At 49.0% G+C, this 18583-nt stretch overlaps 3 protein-coding genes across 4 annotated transcripts; all 3 read left to right on the top strand.

Annotated features, from left to right (window-relative positions):
- Positions 1-1756: 1756 nt before the first annotated feature.
- LOC120700870 (serine/threonine-protein phosphatase 7 long form homolog) lies at positions 1757-3121 on the top strand. The gene is made up of 4 exons (XM_039985077.1): positions 1757-1888; positions 1965-2378; positions 2463-2761; positions 2845-3121. Exons 2-4 carry the CDS (start codon positions 2133-2135, stop codon positions 3119-3121), a joined length of 822 nt encoding a protein of 273 aa, XP_039841011.1. The 5' UTR covers positions 1757-1888; positions 1965-2132.
- A 118-nt stretch (positions 3122-3239) lies between these two features.
- On the top strand, positions 3240-4149 carry LOC120701432. The gene is made up of 3 exons (XM_039985477.1): positions 3240-3501; positions 3587-3667; positions 3749-4149. Exons 1-3 carry the CDS (start codon positions 3279-3281, stop codon positions 4066-4068), a joined length of 624 nt encoding a protein of 207 aa, XP_039841411.1. The 5' UTR covers positions 3240-3278; the 3' UTR covers positions 4069-4149.
- A 3211-nt stretch (positions 4150-7360) lies between these two features.
- LOC120699076 (cytosolic endo-beta-N-acetylglucosaminidase 1-like) lies at positions 7361-18234 on the top strand. Of its 2 annotated transcripts, none has more exons than XM_039982936.1 (11): positions 7361-7885; positions 7975-8112; positions 8324-8433; positions 8526-8637; positions 8713-8820; positions 14062-14174; positions 14238-14319; positions 14838-14918; positions 16226-16275; positions 16926-17061; positions 17359-18234. In XM_039982936.1, the coding sequence occupies exons 1-11, from the start codon at positions 7469-7471 to the stop codon at positions 18094-18096; spliced, it is 2085 nt and encodes a 694-aa protein (XP_039838870.1). In that variant the 5' UTR covers positions 7361-7468; the 3' UTR covers positions 18097-18234. The 2 variants fall into 2 exon arrangements, with proteins under 2 accessions (XP_039838870.1, XP_039838871.1); XM_039982937.1 differs by having other exon boundaries at positions 7371-7885; positions 14853-14918.
- Positions 18235-18583: the final 349 nt, after the last annotated feature.

An 18583-nucleotide genomic window follows, 5' to 3' on the forward strand; every position in this document is an offset into this window, starting at 1 on the left:
ATTAAGACATTCTCTGAGTGGATTGAGCACGAACCAAAAGAGAAATGGGCTTTACTGTATGATGAAGGAGGTGCTAGGTACGGTTTAATGACTACGAACCTAGCCGAGGTATACAATTGGGTGCTGCGTGGTGTAAGATCATTGCCACTTGTTGGGATCGTGGAGTTCTTCTTGTATCGCACTTGCGAGTACTTCAGGGACCGTTACGCTGTGGCACAGAAAGATATGGTCGATAATCGCAAAGTTTACGGATACAAGGTTACGGAGCATATGGAGAAAGCTTTCAAAAAGGCCCGTTTACATCGGGTGACTCCAGTTGGCTCTATGGAACGTCGGTACGAGGTGATGTGTAGGGACAAAGGCCGAATGGGGGGCCGGCGTGAGAAGCATGTGCAGGAGTGTGTTCTCCGTCCTGATGCTTGTATTTGCTCATGTCATAAGCCAAAGCTGCTGCACCTGCCGTGCACACATGTCATTGCTGCCTGTTTTGAAGCTGGTGGACTACAGGCTCGTATGTATGTCTCAAATTACTTCATGAAGGAAACTATTTGGATGACTTGGAGGCACGAGATATATGGGTTTCGCATCCTTGGAGACTTCATAACTGATCCTGGACACAATGCAACTTACATTCCAGATCCAGATCCAGAAATGTTTCAAGGGGTGGGCCGACGCAAGAAGAAACGCATTAGAAATAACATGGATCGATCGGAGGCTGGTCGAGATGTCCACCTCTGCTCGAAGTGCCATGAGACGGGCCATACGTACAAGTATTGTACGGCATTGAGTTATGGTGGCCGCACAGATGGAGCGGGCACATCTGAAGCTGCTCCAAATCCGGCACCGCAGGCAACGGGTCGTCGTGGCCGCCGTCCTAACAACGATGGCTTTATGTGATCGATGACGATTGTCATTTGTGTCATTTGCTATTCAATCATGTTCGATGTTAAATTATGTAATATTAAGAACTAATATGTCGTAAACTGATTTCGTCTTGGCGTATGAATATTTGTTGTAATATGTGCCCCAAATATATGTTCAACTTTATTGCTGTAATTGGAATTTGAAGTTATATAATATGTAATTTGTTGTGCATCATTTATAAGTTTATTACGTTATGTTTTATTTAGTATTTTATTAAAAATTTGTTGTATTACTTAATTTATGTTCTGAAATTTTATTTAGTATTTTTTTACGTTAATGTTATTATGCTTAATATTGTTATTTATGTTCTGAAATTATTTGTAATAAATCTCATTATACAGGTATGGCGCACGAGGAAGGAGCTACCCCTGAGTTGCTAGATGCTCTCGTCGACAAGCGCCACCGGTCGTACATGTCTGCGGTCCGTGGCATCAGCTTAGGGACGTTTCGGGCTCGTGTGCCCATGTCGACGATGCCGATACACCGTCGCTGGGTTCCTAGGTACGGATTACATTTGTCACATATTTTAGTGTTTCCTTAACCGTTTGTTCTAACTTGATTTTTATTTTCGCGATGCAGGTTACGTGCTTCAGGTCTTCTCCCGATTGCGCGACTTGTGGAGGGAGATATGGCTGACCCTGCACGTCGACCTAGGGATAGGGCTCCACGGTTCCAGTTCGATATGTCCCTCCTTGCGGCACTTCTCGACCGTTGGCGTCCGGAGACGCACACGTTTCACCTCCCGGTTGGTGAGATGACCCCTACTCTTCAGGACGTGGCGATGCTTCTAGGCTTGCCATGTGCTGGACGAGCTGTGGGTGCAGAGGACGTGGGACTCTCATGGCGCGACGACCTTTTGGCTCGGTTCGCCGGGGTTCAGCGCAACGAGCTAGCGTTGCCGTACCGGCCCTTGCCTGCGAACCACGCACACGGACCGACAAAGAGGTGGCTTCTACAGTTCAGTGTGAGTACATAAATATTGATTCTTTCCGTACTTATATTGATACGTATTTGCATTGACGACTCGTACCATTTTGAAGGCGGACTACATGAGGGCAGACGCAGACGACTTTACGGTTGCCAGGCACTTCGAGGCCTACTTACTTTGGCTGTTCGGCTGGGTCATGTTCTGTAGCTCGCAGGGTGACTCGTGCCCCAAATAGCTCATTCCTTTGGCGAGGTCGATAGCTGACGCTCCACTTCACGAGATGCCACAGTTCAGCTGGGGTTCTGCTGTTTTGGCTGCGAGTTACAGGGGTCTTTGCACGGGCGTGACGAAGGTCTCAGCAGAGGAGCCCATTTTTGTTGGGTGTCCTCTACTGTTACAGCTCTGGTCTTACGAGCGCTTTCCCGTCGGTAGGCCAGAGATGGACTTCGAGCCGTACGTCCAGCTGTCCGCAGACTACGACGACGTCGACAGACCTACGATGGGTTCATTGTGGTGCCTCAGGAGGGTACGTTACATCGTTTGTTTTACTTATTGTTACATGCGTGCACAAATGTATGATTTAGCGGTTAACTTTTTTTTCATTGTGCAGCCTTCTTGGGTCGGCGTGCAGACGAGGAAGTCGTACCACGACTTCGTTGGTCAGTTTGACGCTCTTGTGGACACGGACGTGAGGTGGACTCCGTACACTGCAGCCAACATTTACGCCCGGGCACCGAGCGGTCTTTCGTCCTTATGCCTGCGAGATCACGAGTACTGGATGACGAGGAAGCCGATCCTTTACGACATCCACGTCGAGGAGTACCACGTTCACCGGGTTATGAGGCAGTTCGGTCTCTACCAGCAGACCCCGGTCCCGATTGTGCACTCAGTGGAGGCCCACGTCTACAGGTACCGAATAAATAGTTTTGTTAATAATTAATCATTTTTAAACCTACCATTTAGCATTGAATCGCTCAAGCTTTCTATTATAGGTGGACACGGCAGGGTCAGCCACCAGGCTCGCGGTGGGCCGACAAGGTCCGTCCTTACGTCGACTCTTGGGCCGCGGCCCTCGACGACGTCGTTTTCGAGGACCGGCTGCACAGCGACGAGGCGTTCGCGGACTACCTACGGTGGTACCTGCCGAGGACGCGCACACGTGTCGTGCACGTTCCACCAGAGGCTCCGATCGAGGCTGCAAGGGTGTCGGAGACGTACCCCGTAGTTCGAGATCAGAACTTCGCCATAGCGGTACGTTTCTCTGATTGAATTTGCAGTAAAAAAACTGGTTGCATATGATGTTACTACTTTCTCGGTACAGTACGATGTCATACGAGCGATTGAGTCCGAGGCTTCGTCGAGTATGGGCCAGTACTATGACATGACGCCCGCCCAGCACCAGAGCACACTGCAGAAGATCGTCGATATGTGCAAGCGATTCCGACGAGCCGTGACCTGTCGTGAGGACGACACCTTCCTCCCACCTCGCAGTTCGGGGCCGGTTCCTGTGACCGGTCCATCGTCACGACGGTCTGCACCCGCGGCACAGTCAGGTCCACCGCCACCGCCACCTGAAACGATGACGACACCTTCGGGTTCTGCAGTTCGGCCCACGTACGTGCCGCGACCGGCACATTTGTACTCGGCAGGTAAATCGTACTCTAACCTCGTGTCACTTACAATACCGTATCATGTAAAACTTTATTTATTAACTTGTAATTCTTATTCGTGTAGCGCCTGGCTCGTCGCTGTTTCCGTCGATGGATCCCTACGGCGCTGGATCTTCGTCTCTTCGTCGTCCAATACACGATTTAAGTACGTCTAAGACCAGTTGTTAATAGGCGGTAACAAGTGCATTTTTAATTGAATATTGATGGATTGAAGTTTGTGAATCAGAGTACCGGCAGGTGGGAGGGACAGACGACGATGAGGAGATTCAGGAGGTAGACGACCTCGCGCAGATGGAGTGGGTGAACACGTTCTTCTCTTCTGCACCGACGCAGGAGGTCGTCGGCACTTCACAGCTGGGGGGTGCCCCACTCGCGACGCAGGACTACAGTCAGGTGGAACAGACGCCTGTTCCTGAGCAGGGTCGTTGGTCCACTCGCCAGACCATCCCGCCGGAGCCACTGACGTACTCACAGCACCACACTAGGGCGGGCCAGGCTGCAGAGCGACGTGGCAGGAGGAGAGGGGGCAAGCGCGGACGCATCTAGTTTACAGGTTGTAGCTTGTTAATTAATTTGTTCCGTCATACTATCTTATGTATGCATGTGCAGACTATGATTCGATGTGTCCATTACGTACCATTATGATGAGTAGGCCGGTGCAATGATTTGGGCGATGGTATATGTCCGTGGAGTGAAATTATAACGATTAGGCCGGTGCCGTGCAGTGTTTCGGGCGATTGGATATGTCGGGGCAGTGCAATAATCACAAGTGAGCGCTGTGGAACGTGAAAGTGATGAAGTCATGAGCAGTGAGACGTCGTGTCGTAGTTTAAAGTGGGAGCAGTGAGCGGTGTTGAGCGTGCGAGGGTACAAATCAAGAGCAACGAGAGGTCGTGTCCGTGTTTAAAGTGGTACGAGTGAGCGCTGTGGAGCGTGCGAATACAGTAGGCTTTTCATGTGCATTTACACTCCACACTCCGGGTATCAGACCTTTGTGCGCCTATAAATACTCACAAGCTTGTGAGCTCCCAGCACCACTCAAACACCAAAGCTCATTGTATACCCGATGTCTGGAGGTGGGTCTAGCGGGAAGAATTACTACGGTTTTGGCAAAAGAAAAGGGGGAAGAAAGGGAGACCCCATAATATGGGAGGGGCCTCTTGGACCAGATTCCTTTCCAGAACCAGTGTTTGAGTTTCCGCCACAACACAAGAGTGAATTTACCAATGAAACTCCTCTTCGACAATACGATAACCGTAGAGAAACGTGGCCAAAATGCAGACATGGTGAGGACTGCTTAGTGCAGATGTGGAGCGTGCGAGTGCAGAACCGTGGACGACTGTGGAGCAGTGAGAGGTAATATCTGTGTTCAAAGTGATTGGACATGCAAGCAGCCCTGCGTCTATAAAAGAGCACCTTGTGGTTCCTGAGAGCACAGACTTACAATTCAATTTCCACTTTTTTTTAATTAGCCCAACCAAACAACTATGAGCTCCTCATTCTCCCGGGCAGCTTTCCGTCGGGAAATGGAGGCTAATTTAGGATCTTCTCCTAACGATCCCAATAGATATATTACAGATTGCAAGGTATGGCCGAAAGGTGTAGAGCCACCCGATTGCTATTGCAAAATGCGTTGTGTTCCGAACATATCTCGTGATTACGAGACTTTTGGCCAGATGTATTGGTGTTGCAAGAATATCGAGGAAGTCCAAAAAAGAGGTGCAACATCACAGGTATAGATTAATTTGTAAATATGCTTTTATTATTTTTATTAACTTTGAATCGTTTCTTGCTTGTAAAAGTACGCTGGTGATGACACGCATACTCATTGGTGTCATTTTCATGAGTGGATTGACACGTGGATCACTCATCGTGATCAGCAATATATGGAGTGGTTAAAGAAGGTGAATGAAGATTTACGCAAAGGCGAGCGTGCAAAACCAGACATCGCGGGACGTGATAACGGTACTGCCCGTGAATGATTGATGTTGTACTGCTCCGTCTGAATAAATAATGTAACGTTTGTTCGAATTACCTAAGGCATGTTAGTTTTAGTATTGGACCTCGTTACCGTAGTTTGCAACAGGTCCTGACATGCCATGTCATGTGTTCTGTGCGTTGCATTGTGTGGACCACTATTTAATTTGTGTTCAATGTTTGAACGGTTATTGTTTTCATTGTTTTTATTGTGTGTACTGGCCGATATATGCCAATGGAGTTGTCATCGCGTCGGTCTGAAAAGTTTATTTGTAGGGCAATGCTTCTGAATAATTTTGTTGCAGCTAGTACAAATTACACAATGTCGATAAATTTTACATTGAAATTACAATAACAATTGCACTGGCATGTACATGGAACACGCTAACGTCGTGTTCCATCTAGACCTAACATGTCTTAGGGAATATGAAATTCGAACATTACATGATATTCATCTACTGAGTGCACCAAGGATACTTCCCCTTCCTAATAGCCTCGGGTCCCGCCTCCTTCGCACGGCGGGCCCTCTCTCGCTTCCTCTCCCTATCAGCTTCACGCTCCTCCGCCTGCCGACGTTCCACTTCTGCGAACCTCTTCTCGATCTCTTCTTTATCTTTCTTGCGCTTCTCCTCCATTTTTTCCTCTTGCAGCATTCGCTGCCACCTTCCCGCAGCCCACCTTGCTTGGCGCTCAACGTGTTCCTTAGCTTCGGTCGATTGCTCCGTGTCCAGCCACTGTATGAAATCACAAAGAGGTGGTGGACTCTATTTCCAAGCCGAGTAAGAATTAACATACTGAACTCCGAAGGCGCAAACTAGATAGTGCGAGGTGATACCTTCGCTTTGTCCTTGCCGTAGCGCTTTGGCGGATCGAACTCGTAGTTCTCACACATGAAGAACCTCCTGCCGAAGTCATCGCCCAAAACTTTGGACTCCATCAGCTTGCACAACGAACCGCAGAAGCACATTGGAACCTGCTCTCCTTGAGGCACAGGTTCTCTAATTTTGTTCCACGGAATGTAGGTAGAACCAGGGAAGACATGGTGGCCGTGCGTGGATGGCTAAAGACTCCGTATGAGATGGCTACTGACTTCATATGAGATGGGGCGATGTTTTATTTATAGATGGAGCTATTTGGTCTATAGGCATGGTTCACGCATGTCTATCGCCGTTTGAAACGGCGGTAAGTACTCCCATATTTTAAATTATAGTGGGGGTGCAGAGGAATCTGATGCAAGGTGACAAGACATCGAAATGGTAATTGAAACTCATGAATATCTCATGAAAATATATTTTCACAGACTATTAGAGTTAAATCTAATTTGTATAAATTTTTAAAAAATATTTCCCTAACCTCCGCTATCTCTATTATTTTCTGAAATATCTCTAAATGTAAAGATAAAAATTACAGTTCAGATAGTCTTTAAAATAATCATACAATTATTTTTAGCAGTGAAAGCTTATAAAACAATTAAAAATAAAAAATTATAGCAGTGAAAGCTTACAAAACAATTAAAAGTAAAAAAAATTATGGGAACACCTACCGCCGTTTAAAACGGCGGTAGGGCGCTGCCAGCTACAGCCGGCTGTAGCAGCCGGCTATAGCCGGGCTACAGCGCGGTGGTAGCACTTACCGCCGGATCGCTTGGCGGTAAGGAGCTACCGCCGTTTGATCCGGCGGTATCTTTCATAGGCCGTGGGCCAAGGATCTTACCGCCGGATGAACCGGCGGTAACTCCTTACCGCCAAACCAACCGGCGGCAGGTGACATTTTTGAAAAAAAATATAGGCACATATATTTTTGATAAATCGACGAAAAAAAATATAAAAATAAAAAAATTCTGAAGTCACGCACACCCCATTTCTGAACCGCCCGGCTGGGGAACGGAGTTGCCTCCCCCGGTCAACGCCGGCGCGTGCCCTTCTCCCCGCGCCGCCGCCTCCGCCGGATCGCTCGCCGCCTCCGAGCCATGCTCCCCTCCGCCGCGGAGCCAGAAGGCGAAGCCGCCTCGGGCGGCGAGCGCCGCGCGTGGGAGCCGCCCTTCGACGCCTCCGCGCCGGCGCCGCCCATGTCCTACCCGATCACGGACCTCGCCGCGCTGGCCTCGCGCGCCTACCTCTCCGCCGACGCCAACTTCCACCTCCCCTTCAACAGGGCCTCCGTCCCTGGTCCCGCCTCCGCGCTCCCCGCGCGCCGGCGCGTCCTCGTGTGCCACGACATGGAGGGCGGCTACCGCGACGACGCGGCGCCTCAGGGCGGGGCCAACCCGGACGCCTACGCGCTCTGGCACTGGCACCTCGTCGACGTCTTCGTCTACTTCTCGCACTACCTCGTCACCCTCCCGCCGCCCTGCTGGACCAACGCCGCCCACCTACACGGCGTCAAGGTTTGCTTCAGTTACCTCTCTAGTTCTCCCCTTCTTCCTACTCCGGATGCGTTGGTACTTGACCTCTGCTTTGACGCTTGCGTGCGAAGGTGTTGGGAACATTCATCACGGAGTGGGATAAAGGCGCGGAGGTTTGCAAGGAGATGCTCGCGACGGAGGCTTCTGCACAGATGTATGCTGAGAGACTCACAGAGCTGGCTACTGCCTTGGGCTTCGATGGCTGGCTGGTAATCCCTGTTATGGTATCTTGTGATGTTACACTCTATAACCCCTTTCCAACGACATGATTCTGAGGAGGAAGATGGGGGGTACTCTGTACTCACAGATTTGTGAAGTGGGTCATCTTGTGACTAATGGGAGTACTGGGTTCCCAGATTCTTCAGTTTCATTCTGTCATTGCGGGCAAATGCCTTGTGCTGATAATGATTTTTCTTCCAGATAAACATTGAGGTTAAACTTGATGCTCAGTTCATCGATAACATGAAAGAATTTGTCAATCATCTAACCAAGACGATGCATGCTGCCGTTCCCGGATCTTTGGTCATATGGTGAAGTTGATATCTTCTATGATCATGTAAACATGACCATGACCAATTGTAAGGCTTGTTTGATGTATGTCTTGACTTTTCTTGGTCTGCAGGTACGATGCCATCACTGTAAAAGGTGAGCTCAACTGGCAGAATAAGCTCAACAAGTATAACAAGCCATTCTTTGATTTGTGTGATGGGTTGTTTGCTAACTATACGTGGAAGGTAACCCTCTTCTCTTTATTGTTTACCCCTGTGACCCCAACTAATGGGCTGATGAAATTTACATGACATGTGCAGAAAAAAGATCCGCAGGATTCAGCTGCAGTTGCTGGAGACAGGAAATATGATGTCTACATGGGTATTGATGTCTTTGGACGAAATACTTTTGGTGGCGGCCAATGGACTGTATGCATAGCAATCTTTGCATTTATTCTATTTATTTAGATTCTCCATTGTTACTAATAAGAAATACTTGTAGCAAATAATTAGTGATGACTTTAGTGTATAGCTTATAATGTTCTTTCAGAAACCAAGTGTTGGCTTGATGCATGCTGTCGGTACACTCAGACAGGTCTACCCTCTCCTACAAGACAAGGACGAAGGCGCTTAGGAGTGGCAACCACGGACCACGGGTCCGGACCCCCGCGGACAGGTCCCGAACCTCCGCGGGCCGGACCTGGGCCTCTACAAGTGGAAGCCGGACCTCCAGGAGGCCTGAGCCATCGAGCCAGCCAAGGGACCCGGACCCAACACCCTATTTGGGTAGAAGTCCGGAGCCCTCGCAAGCCACTGTGGGCGCGGTCGCCGACCCCAGGGTCCGGCGCCGCCACGTGTCCCACAGGGCCGACCTTCGGACCTCTGCTCCCCGCTTGGGCAGGGGTCCGGAACCGCCACGTGCCCCTGTGGGCGCGGCCGCCGACCCCCGGGTCCGATGCTGCCACGTGTCCCACAGGCACGAGTCTTCTGCCTGAAGCCAGCCCTCCTACCGCATTAAATGCTGGTAGTTGGGGTGTGCGCTGCCAGAGCAGGGCATCGGATACCCACTCACGAGTTGGACAGGCGTGACAAGACAACACGTTAAGCCTGCCTGTTTCCAAGGCGGCTCGTCTGTTACCAAGCCACGCAGCAGTGTTTCAGCGCCGCGCGCGTGGGCGACAAGTCATGATGACCAGCTACTAACTGGAGCAACAGTGCACGCTGCTACAGGTGACTGAGTCAGTAGTTCGGCGCTTCATCATGACCTCGATGCGCGGCTCCAGAGGCTAGACTCTACTCCGACAGGACAGCTCAAGACCATCCCTGGTCAGAAGCTACGCACGGAAGCCGACGACAAGATCTCCGGATCTGAGGCATTGAAGGCCAAAGTGTAGTTTATAATACATCGCCGGGCCCACCTGTCGGGGTCCTGCTCAGTGTACTGCTCCCCTTGGGCTTATAAAAGGGAGAGCACGCACGGTAGAAAAGTGGGGTTCCACAAGTTTTCACACATGCAGAGACAGGCATAGCTCCTCCCCCAGCTTGCACACAAGCTCAGACAATACATCACACAGTGGACGTATGGTATTACGCTCCGGCGGCCCGAACCACTCTAAATCCTTGTGTGCTTCCGTGTTCTTACGCCTCTAGATCGAGCATTCCTTAACTACCCCCAAGCACATCCTACACTTAGGATTAGGCGGGTGCATTTCAACACCCAGCTGTGGTTTTCCACGCCACGACATTTGGCGCGCCAGGTAGGGACTAGCTTGGTTTCCGCTTGATCGCCCACTTGGCATCTCCATGGCTCGGATTGTCGAGTTCCATGACCACCCGATGGGGGAGGGCGCGGCGACACCCGCGCCGCAGGCCTCTCGCCGTCCAACGCCGAGGGTTGCTGCCCACGGCGCGCAGCATCGTGCAGCGGAGCATGCCCCCAGAGCCCCCGCGCAGGTTGCCCCGAGCGAGCCGTTAGCCGCGGCCAGGGAACTGCTCCGCAACCCGCCAGAACTGGCGGTCTCGCCGGACGTGATGAGGCAGTGGCGCGACATCGACCGCCTCATCATCCTGGACCAGGCCACCCCCGGCTCCACGGGGATTGGGTCGGGACAGCGTCGACGACAGGGCGGCGCACCAACCTCTGCGCGCTTTCCTACAGTGGGAAGCGCGCGGACAGCTGATCTGCGGGCAGAACTCAACCGCAGGCGTATGGGAGAGGATGCCCACGTCTCCATGGAGCGGGTACGTGAACGCTGGCTCAACATCGAGGGTCGGAACCTCGACGCTGATCTCGGCGCGACGGCACCAAGTTCCCAGGGTCATATCCAGACCCCGGTGGCTGGTGTGGGCTGCGTCGCGCTCGCGGAGCATCTCCGCGCGGTGGCCTGGCCACCCAAGTTCCGGCCGCACCTGCCGGAGAAGTACGACGGGATGATCAACCCGTCGGAATTCCTGCAGGTCTACATCACCGTCATCACGGCGGTTGGGGGTAACGACGCCGTCATGGCGAGTTACTTCCATGTAGCCTTGGCCAGGCCAGCCCGGACTTGGCTCATGAACCTCTCCCCCGGGTCGATCCAATCCTGGGGCGAGCTGTGCGCGCTGTTCTCGGCGAACTTCGCCAGCGCGTACCAGCAGCACGGTGTGGAGACCCATCTCCACGCTGTGAGGCAGCAACCCGGGGAGTCGCTCCGGGCCTTCATCTTTCACCAAGGTACGTGGAACCATTCCCAGTATTTCTGATGCATCTATTATCACGGCTTTCCGACAGGGGGTTCGTGACGAGAAGATGCTGGAGAAGCTGGCCACACACCAGGTGGAAACTGTTGCCACCTTGTTTGCCTTGGCGGACAAGTGCGCCAGGGCCGCTGAGGGCCGTGCATGGCACTCGGCCCCTCAAGATACGCCCGGGGGCCAAAACTCGCGCGGCAAGCACCCGCGTCAGCAGGATGGCGACAGCGGGTCATGCTCTCCCAGCTCGTCATCAAGCAGGTCTGGGTGGAGCACAACTTCAACAAATCCCAGCTCGCAGCATACCTCACTCGTGAGGAAGCCCGCTCCGGCGGAAAGTCGACTCCGGTCGCACCAAGTCCGCTCCGGCGGAAAGCCGACTCCGGTCGCACCAAGCCCACTTCGGTCGCACTAAGCCGACTCTGGTGACTCTCTCCGATGTTAAGCCGAATCCGGTCGCACTCCCGACTCTACATCTTTGTAAGTCCTACCATTGGAGGCCCAGCAGGGAATAAAACATTTTCCTTTGTAACTAGGTAGTACTTTCGTGTGGTCCAGTCCGGTGAGCCTCCCCAATGGAGGGGTCCGGACCTCTACGAACCAGGTTCAGGGAAGCGTACTCACCCTCCGGGGAGGTCCGGAGTCGTGTAGCCGCTTAGCCTGGTTCCGTACCCTAAGCCTGCATGCTTTACCTCCCTAGGGCGAGTACCGTAGTACCTAAGACTGGGGGCCCGGAGGTCCGGACAGCTCCGGCCAAATAAACCCGTGTTCTGGCTTACATCGCACATCTCATGTACATCTAGTTATAAAGGAAAAGTTTATTCTCAGTTCGCCTCTAAGGATGATACATTCCAATTTCAATCTACGCATTCTGTTTGCACTAACCCCTGCGTGGTTCCCACTCCTGTGTCCGAATTGAGTTGGCCGGCATGTGGTTCAGATTGGGACCCCTTACTGCTAGAGGGGGGGTCCGGGTCCTTAGGAGCCAGCTTCGGGGAAGAGGTGCTTGTTCCCGGGGTGGTCCGGAGCCCTGTGCAGCCACTTAGCCTGGTTCCGTACCCTAAGCCTGTGCACTCCACCACTCTGTAACGGGTGCCCTAGTACCTGGAACTGCGTACCTAGAGGTCCGGACCTCATTCTAGCTTGAGGCCTGGCCTCCTAAGCTCTGTTCCACAGGTCTGGCTGCGTATCTCAAAGGACCTCTTCCAACGGGATCCGGGACCACGTGGGCAAGTTACTAAACGCCAGTCCTAAGTTGTGTATAGGACGAGGGGCCAGAGTACCTGGAGACCGGCAGCGCCAGCTACTGGCGTTGCAGGGAACGAATTCCCCCGCGGAGAACACCGGCGCGGTCCGTCCGAGCAGGCGTCAACCACGACATGGATTTGGCCCCACCTGCGGGTTAATACCTCACCCGCAGGTGGGCCCGGGGGCCACTGTCGGTACACTCAGACATGACTACCCTCTCCTACAAGACAAGGACGAAGGCGCTCAGGAGTGGCAACCACGGACCACGGGTCCGGACTCCCGCGGACAGGTCCCGAACCTCCGCGGGCCGGACCTGGGCCTCTACAAGTGGAAGCCGGACCTCCAGGAGGCCTGAGTCATCGAGCCAGCCAAGGGACCCGGACCCAGCACCCTATTTGGGTAGAAGTCCGGAGCCCTCGCAAGCCCCTGTGGGCGCGGTCGCCGACCCCAGGGTCTGGCGCCGCCACGTGTCCCACAGGGCCGACCTCCGGACCTCTGCTCCCTGCTTGGGCAGGGGTCCGGAACCGCCACGTGCCCCTGTGGGCGCGGCCGCCGACCCCCGGGTCCGGTGCCGCCACGTGTCCCGCAGGCACGAGTCTTCTGCCTGAAGCCAGCCCTCCTACCGCATTAAATGCTGGTGGTTGGGGCGTGCGCTGCCAGAGCAGGGCATCGGATACCCACTCACGGGTTGGACAGGCGTGACATGACAACTCGGTAAGCCCGCTTGTTTCTAAGGCGGCTCGTCTGTTACCGAGCCACGCAGCAGTGTCTCAGCGCCGCGCGCGTGGGCGACGAGTCATGATGACCAGTTACTAACTGGAGCAACAGTGCACGCTGCTACAGCGGACTGAGTCAGTAGTTCGGCGCTTCATCGTGATCTCGACGCACGACTCCAGAGGCTAGACTCTACTCCGACAGGACAGCTCAAGACCATCCCTGGTCAGAAGCTACGCACAGAAGCCGACGACAAGATCTCCGGATCTGAGGCATTGAAGGCCAAAGTGTAGTTTATAATACATCGCCGGGCCCACCTGTCGGGGTCCCGCTCAGTGTACTGCTCCCCTTGGGCTTATAAAAGGGAGAGCACGCACGGTAGGAAAGGGGGGTTCCACAAGTTTTCACACATGCAGAGACAGGCATAGCTCATCCCCCAGCTTGCACACAAGCTCAGGCAATACATCACACAGTGGACGTAGGGTATTACGCTCCGGCGGCCCGAACCACTCTAAATCCTTGTGTGCTTCCGTGTTCTTACGCCTCTAGATCGATCATTCCTTGACTGCCCCCAAGCACATCCTACACTTAGGATTAGGCGGGTGCATTTCAACACCCGGCTGTGGTTTTCCACGCCACGACACATGCATATCTTCTTATATTTTTTTTCTCGATCACTTTTTTTGTCGAATTTTTTTTGAAAACATGCTTGTTGAGTTGTTTTAAAACAGTCATATGACTAATAAGTATCGTATATACAGCCTTTGTTTTCGACAGAGGTCATATGGGTAATTGAATGCTAACTGAGTTATTCTAAAATTTTAAAGCTTCCATTCCGGGTCTGATTTTCTTTTTCCTTAAACACGCAGGAGAACATTCTAAGTCTTATTACTTTGCTTTTATGCAAATGTGAATGCATTTTATTCAACTTTATCACCTCCCATTTATGCTTTACTGCTTATTTTACAATTTTGCTAGACAAACGTTGCGCTTGATCTACTTAAGAAAGTTGATGTCTCAACTGCCATATTTGCTCCTGGATGGGTATATGAAACTAAGCAACCCCCTGACTTTGAGAGTGCACAAAATCGGTAATGTGCCTTTGACCTCCATTCTTATATGCTGTGCAATGTCCTCACCTAGAAATAATGCAGTTGGTGGGGCCTTGTTGAAAAATCATGGGGAGTTCTTCGAAGCTATCCAAAACAATTACCGTTCTACACAGATTTTGATCAGGTATTTTTTGCTAATTATCTGAATTCTTCTGTCATGGCAGATGGGGGGCGTCAATAGGTTTAATCTTAAGCAATGAAAATGATGCACCTTTAGCATGACACATGGTGTAGTGCTGTTCGCAAATCACTGAATCATGAATGCCAATGCTCATTGTAACTATTGAAAAGCTATTTTGAGACTTGTTATATTCTACTAGGAGTACTCAGGTCCTCATACTAAACTGGCAACATGTATTTGACATTCTGTAAGTTTCCTGGTACATTTTAGAGTCTGACAGTCCTTATGTTTTTGACTGTTAGGTGTCTATTCAGACTATGCTCACAACATGTGAGGATTTTAAAATTATATTTCCATCGAACAAATGTAATCAGTTGAATGTCATGTCTGATGCCTAACACTGATCACAACTAGTAATACCTGAGTTGATTGTTATATGACTTTACTTCCCATCATGTCTCTCTTTTATTTTCTTTCCTTATTGTAATATCAATGCCTTACAAACTTATGATATCCTCTAGGGTCATGGCTATCAGGTGTCTATCGAAGGGCAGCAAGTGTCCAGTGATCCATGGAACAATATTTCTTGCCAAAGTTTTCAGGTAGCATGCTGTCAATAACTCAACATGTTCTGTTCATTCATGGCTTGATATACCTTTTATATTCGACCTGACATCAACCTCTGGGTTTAGAAAGTACAACCCTCCAGCCATAAATACTTGATGCCGTTGACTTTGATGGCTTTCGACTTTTAACTTTGACTGTTAATTTTTCCTTATTAGAATATAGTTATAATATCTAATAACTATGAAAATTATGAAGAATTTTTTGTTGAGTTGCATGCACCAACCAATCCAACCCAAAAGCTTAAGCTGATAGGGAGGGGTCAAGCTGCCAATGGTCTGAGATCTAGACTAAACCCACACCAAACTATTTTTATTAAACATGCCAACATAAACCACTCCAAACCACCCTATAGCATGTGAAAACCAAACCACACCACCCCATCGAAGGTATAGAGAAAGGTGGAGACCTAGAAGTAGTGCAGGAGCGTACTGGTGGTGGTACTTTTAATTGCTATGCGCTACTAATGGCTAAGACGATGAGCACGACTAGTCAAGCAAGCAGGAGGATGTACATAGCAGCCGCTCGGCGCTATTAGTATCCCAAACCAAACCAAACCGTTTCTCTTGTGAAACCAAACCAAACCGGATTGATTGCTAGAAAAAACCATTTTCCACCAAATTGAAGTAGCACCAATGTAAAATCCAATACGTTGCAACCGGTTTCCATCCAAACCGTTAGTAGCTTGAGGGTGGGCAATTCACTTATACTTCAACACTCACCCACACGTGTAGGCTCCCTCAGGCCTCAAACATGGAAATTAGGAGTCGGCTGCAATTATTTTATTTAATCGCACCAGCCAGGATTCAAACTCAAGACCTCCTGCCCTGGCACTGTATTGAGTTACATTCACCAACCAATTCAACCCAAAAGTTTAAGTTGATAAGGAGAGGTGGGCAATTCACTTATACTTGAACACTTTTCAATACAAATCTACACATATAATTTTAGTGTTTTCAAAATAAGTATCTTGAAAACTATTGATGGACAATTTTCAAAAGTTTGACTGAGTTTTGGTCAAACCTTAAAGTATTTGTTACTAGAGGGAGTACCTTTTGCAGATCTTGTGTGCTCACAGTTGTCCGTATGATTGATATACGTTCATGTTTATCTCAATTTTCATGACTTTGGTAATATGGTATATTGATATCTTCCTGATGGCAATCCTAAATTTGGACAATGTCATTGTCTGTTCTATTTCTAAACTTTGCTTCTTATTCATGGAGGCTGGCATTCATCAAGCCATCCTGAACTTCCCTATGATGATGTCCCTTCCTTTTTCCAGCCTATGCTTAAGTACACAGGAGATCAAGCTCAACTGCAAGCCTTTATAAAGTAAGATTACTTTAACTCTAGGTGCATTTTCTATTTACTTTTTGATTGAATTCTTGTGTAATTTGTATTTCTTATTCTAAGATGAAAATGGAGTTGTCTAATTTAATTAATTTGGTTACTGATATTTGACTGGTCACCTACTTTCACTTGCATTTGATAGCTTCTTACTGGTTCCATTGTGTAACTGAAACTTCATCTCTTTTTTAAGAAACACAAATCAGCATATCCTTAAAAATATTAAACTTGAGAGAGATATGAGCCCTAAAATCAAGGTCGAGCAGGGTTTTTGTTTCACTCAGTTTAGTTGCGACTTACTGCTATCATTGTAAGCAACCTAAAGTTTTTCTGGGATGTCATGAATAACATGCAGCAAATATGATCAATTTCAATATGGTTTACTGTGTAGTGTGAACATAATATTTCAGAATATACAATATCAAAGAAGCACACTACAGCTCATCAACCTTCATTTTATATTTCTCCATTTGTGCCAATCATACTGTCTATACACTATCATCCAATTTACCAAACAATTGGGCTGTCTGTCGATTTCATCAGAGCATTAAATGTTTATTTTCCTTGATTATTTAATCATATTTTCTTATATTATTTACTAAATTCTAAAAAAAGTTTTACTGCTGGCTTCATAGTTTCAAAGATGGGCCTTACAGTGGAGGGAATTGTATGACAATCAAAGGAAGTCTCCGGCAGAATATTATTTTCTCGGAACAGCTTTATAATGGAGGACTTGCACTGGAAGATAGATCTATTCATCTATTTTATTCGGTGAGGAAAAAATTATTTACATTTGACGTTATCTTAACCATCTTCCGACCAATATCTAGTTCCATTGAAATATTAAGTAATCATAGGAGATATAGTTCTATGAACTGTTGGCTTCTTGAATCAACTGAACATGCTTGTTTTTACCATTTACCAATCATTGCTGTTGTCCCTGAATGCTTGAGATATGTATTCACAATGGCACTGCATGTGCTCCCTTACCATGATGTTGTTTCTCTCAGTGGATCTTTTTTCTTTCCGTCCTTGTGATGCTGCATTTCTTTCTGGCGTTGCATTCAGGTAAGAGCTGATGGAAGCTCTGCGCTAGGATTGTCTCTGGACTTATCTTCAAACGAGCAGAGTATTTCAATCCTTGTTGCGGAGGACATAGCAACATTCACCAGAAAGAAGCAACATCACAAGTACGGCGCATACGTTAAAGCTGACAAGGTGGAGCCACATGCTCCAAATAACCAAGATTGGTTCCTTTACAAAGCAACTGTTCATTCCAGTGCCGGCTACAAATTAACTGGAATCAACATTGTTTGCACCTTGAAAATAGCTGGCAAAATGAGTGCAGAAACAGAGGACAGGATCTCTGGAGTGAATGCAGATGGATCTTCACCGTATCATGCATCACTTGGCCACATAAGTATTCAAAAGATCGATGCAAACACAGAGTTCCGACCAGCAGGATCATGGGTAACTGAAGGCGAGTACATCTCATGGTCCAACAGTTCTAACACAACTAAACATGTGAGTCTGAAACTCAGCTGGAAGCTGAAGACCCCTGATCAACCATCATTCAGGAAGTACAACATCTATGTGGAGGAGTCAATGGCAGATCCAAACGCAAAGGCTTCCAGAAATTACCTTTGTGCTGCTAGTGTTGATGCCTTTTATATATCGGGCCTAGAGGTCGCCAGCGGAGTTACTGGTCTTAAATTCATTATTCAAGCGTGTGCACATGATGGAAGCTGGCAGAAGCTTGAGGAATGCCCAGAATTCTTTTTAGATGTAGTTCATTCTGAGGTGTAACATTCTTTTTTTTTTCTCATATGTGTTTTTTTTTCAATTAAACCTTCACAAAATTATAGTCCCCCCACAGAATAATCTATGTTACCCTTACAGAAATAAGAAGAAAAAAATTATGAATAAAGCATTGTTATGTACAAAGTGCTGTTGTATTTATTCAGCATTGACTGCTCATTTGTTGAGTGTTGCTCACACAAAATACGGCATTTAGTTTTTTTTCATCAACATATGAACTCTGCAAATTTGCTGATCCTGAATTCCTGATTGGGAATCTCTCTTACTAGCCGGTATATCTGACCGAAGATTCCCGGAGAAGAATGGAACTTCTGCTGGTCCAAAGAATCCTTGTAAGGGGATAATGCCAGAGCATTGACCACTGTGGTTGTGCCTGTCGCATCACCAGCAGGGGAATGGAAACTTTTTCTTGAATTCATATTGCCGGTGGGGCTTTCTTTGCAGTGACTGACATTAAGCTTTTCACTTGGTTTCA

Source organism: Panicum virgatum, chromosome 3K (genome assembly GCF_016808335.1).
Source record: "Panicum virgatum strain AP13 chromosome 3K, P.virgatum_v5, whole genome shotgun sequence".
NCBI lineage: Eukaryota > Viridiplantae > Streptophyta > Magnoliopsida > Poales > Poaceae > Panicum > Panicum virgatum.

Bases quoted from the DNA above. Each gene is read 5' to 3' on its own strand.
- LOC120701432 (XM_039985477.1), top strand. From the start codon at position 3,279: ATGTGCAAGCGATTCCGACGAGCCGTGACCTGTCGTGAGGACGACACC. The intron at 3,502-3,586 runs GTAAATCGTACT...TTATTCGTGTAG, and splicing joins GGCACATTTGTACTCGGCAG to CGCCTGGCTCGTCGCTGTTT. The intron at 3,668-3,748 runs GTACGTCTAAGA...TTTGTGAATCAG, and splicing joins TCGTCCAATACACGATTTAA to AGTACCGGCAGGTGGGAGGG.
- LOC120699076 (XM_039982936.1), top strand. From the start codon at position 7,469: ATGCTCCCCTCCGCCGCGGAGCCAGAAGGCGAAGCCGCCTCGGGCGGC. The intron at 8,821-14,061 runs GTATGCATAGCA...CAATTTTGCTAG, and splicing joins TTGGTGGCGGCCAATGGACT to ACAAACGTTGCGCTTGATCT. The intron at 14,320-14,837 runs GTATTTTTTGCT...GATATCCTCTAG, and splicing joins TCTACACAGATTTTGATCAG to GGTCATGGCTATCAGGTGTC.
- LOC120700870 (XM_039985077.1), top strand. From the start codon at position 2,133: ATGCCACAGTTCAGCTGGGGTTCTGCTGTTTTGGCTGCGAGTTACAGG. The intron at 2,379-2,462 runs GTACGTTACATC...TTCATTGTGCAG, and splicing joins CATTGTGGTGCCTCAGGAGG to CCTTCTTGGGTCGGCGTGCA. The intron at 2,762-2,844 runs GTACCGAATAAA...TTTCTATTATAG, and splicing joins GTGGAGGCCCACGTCTACAG to GTGGACACGGCAGGGTCAGC.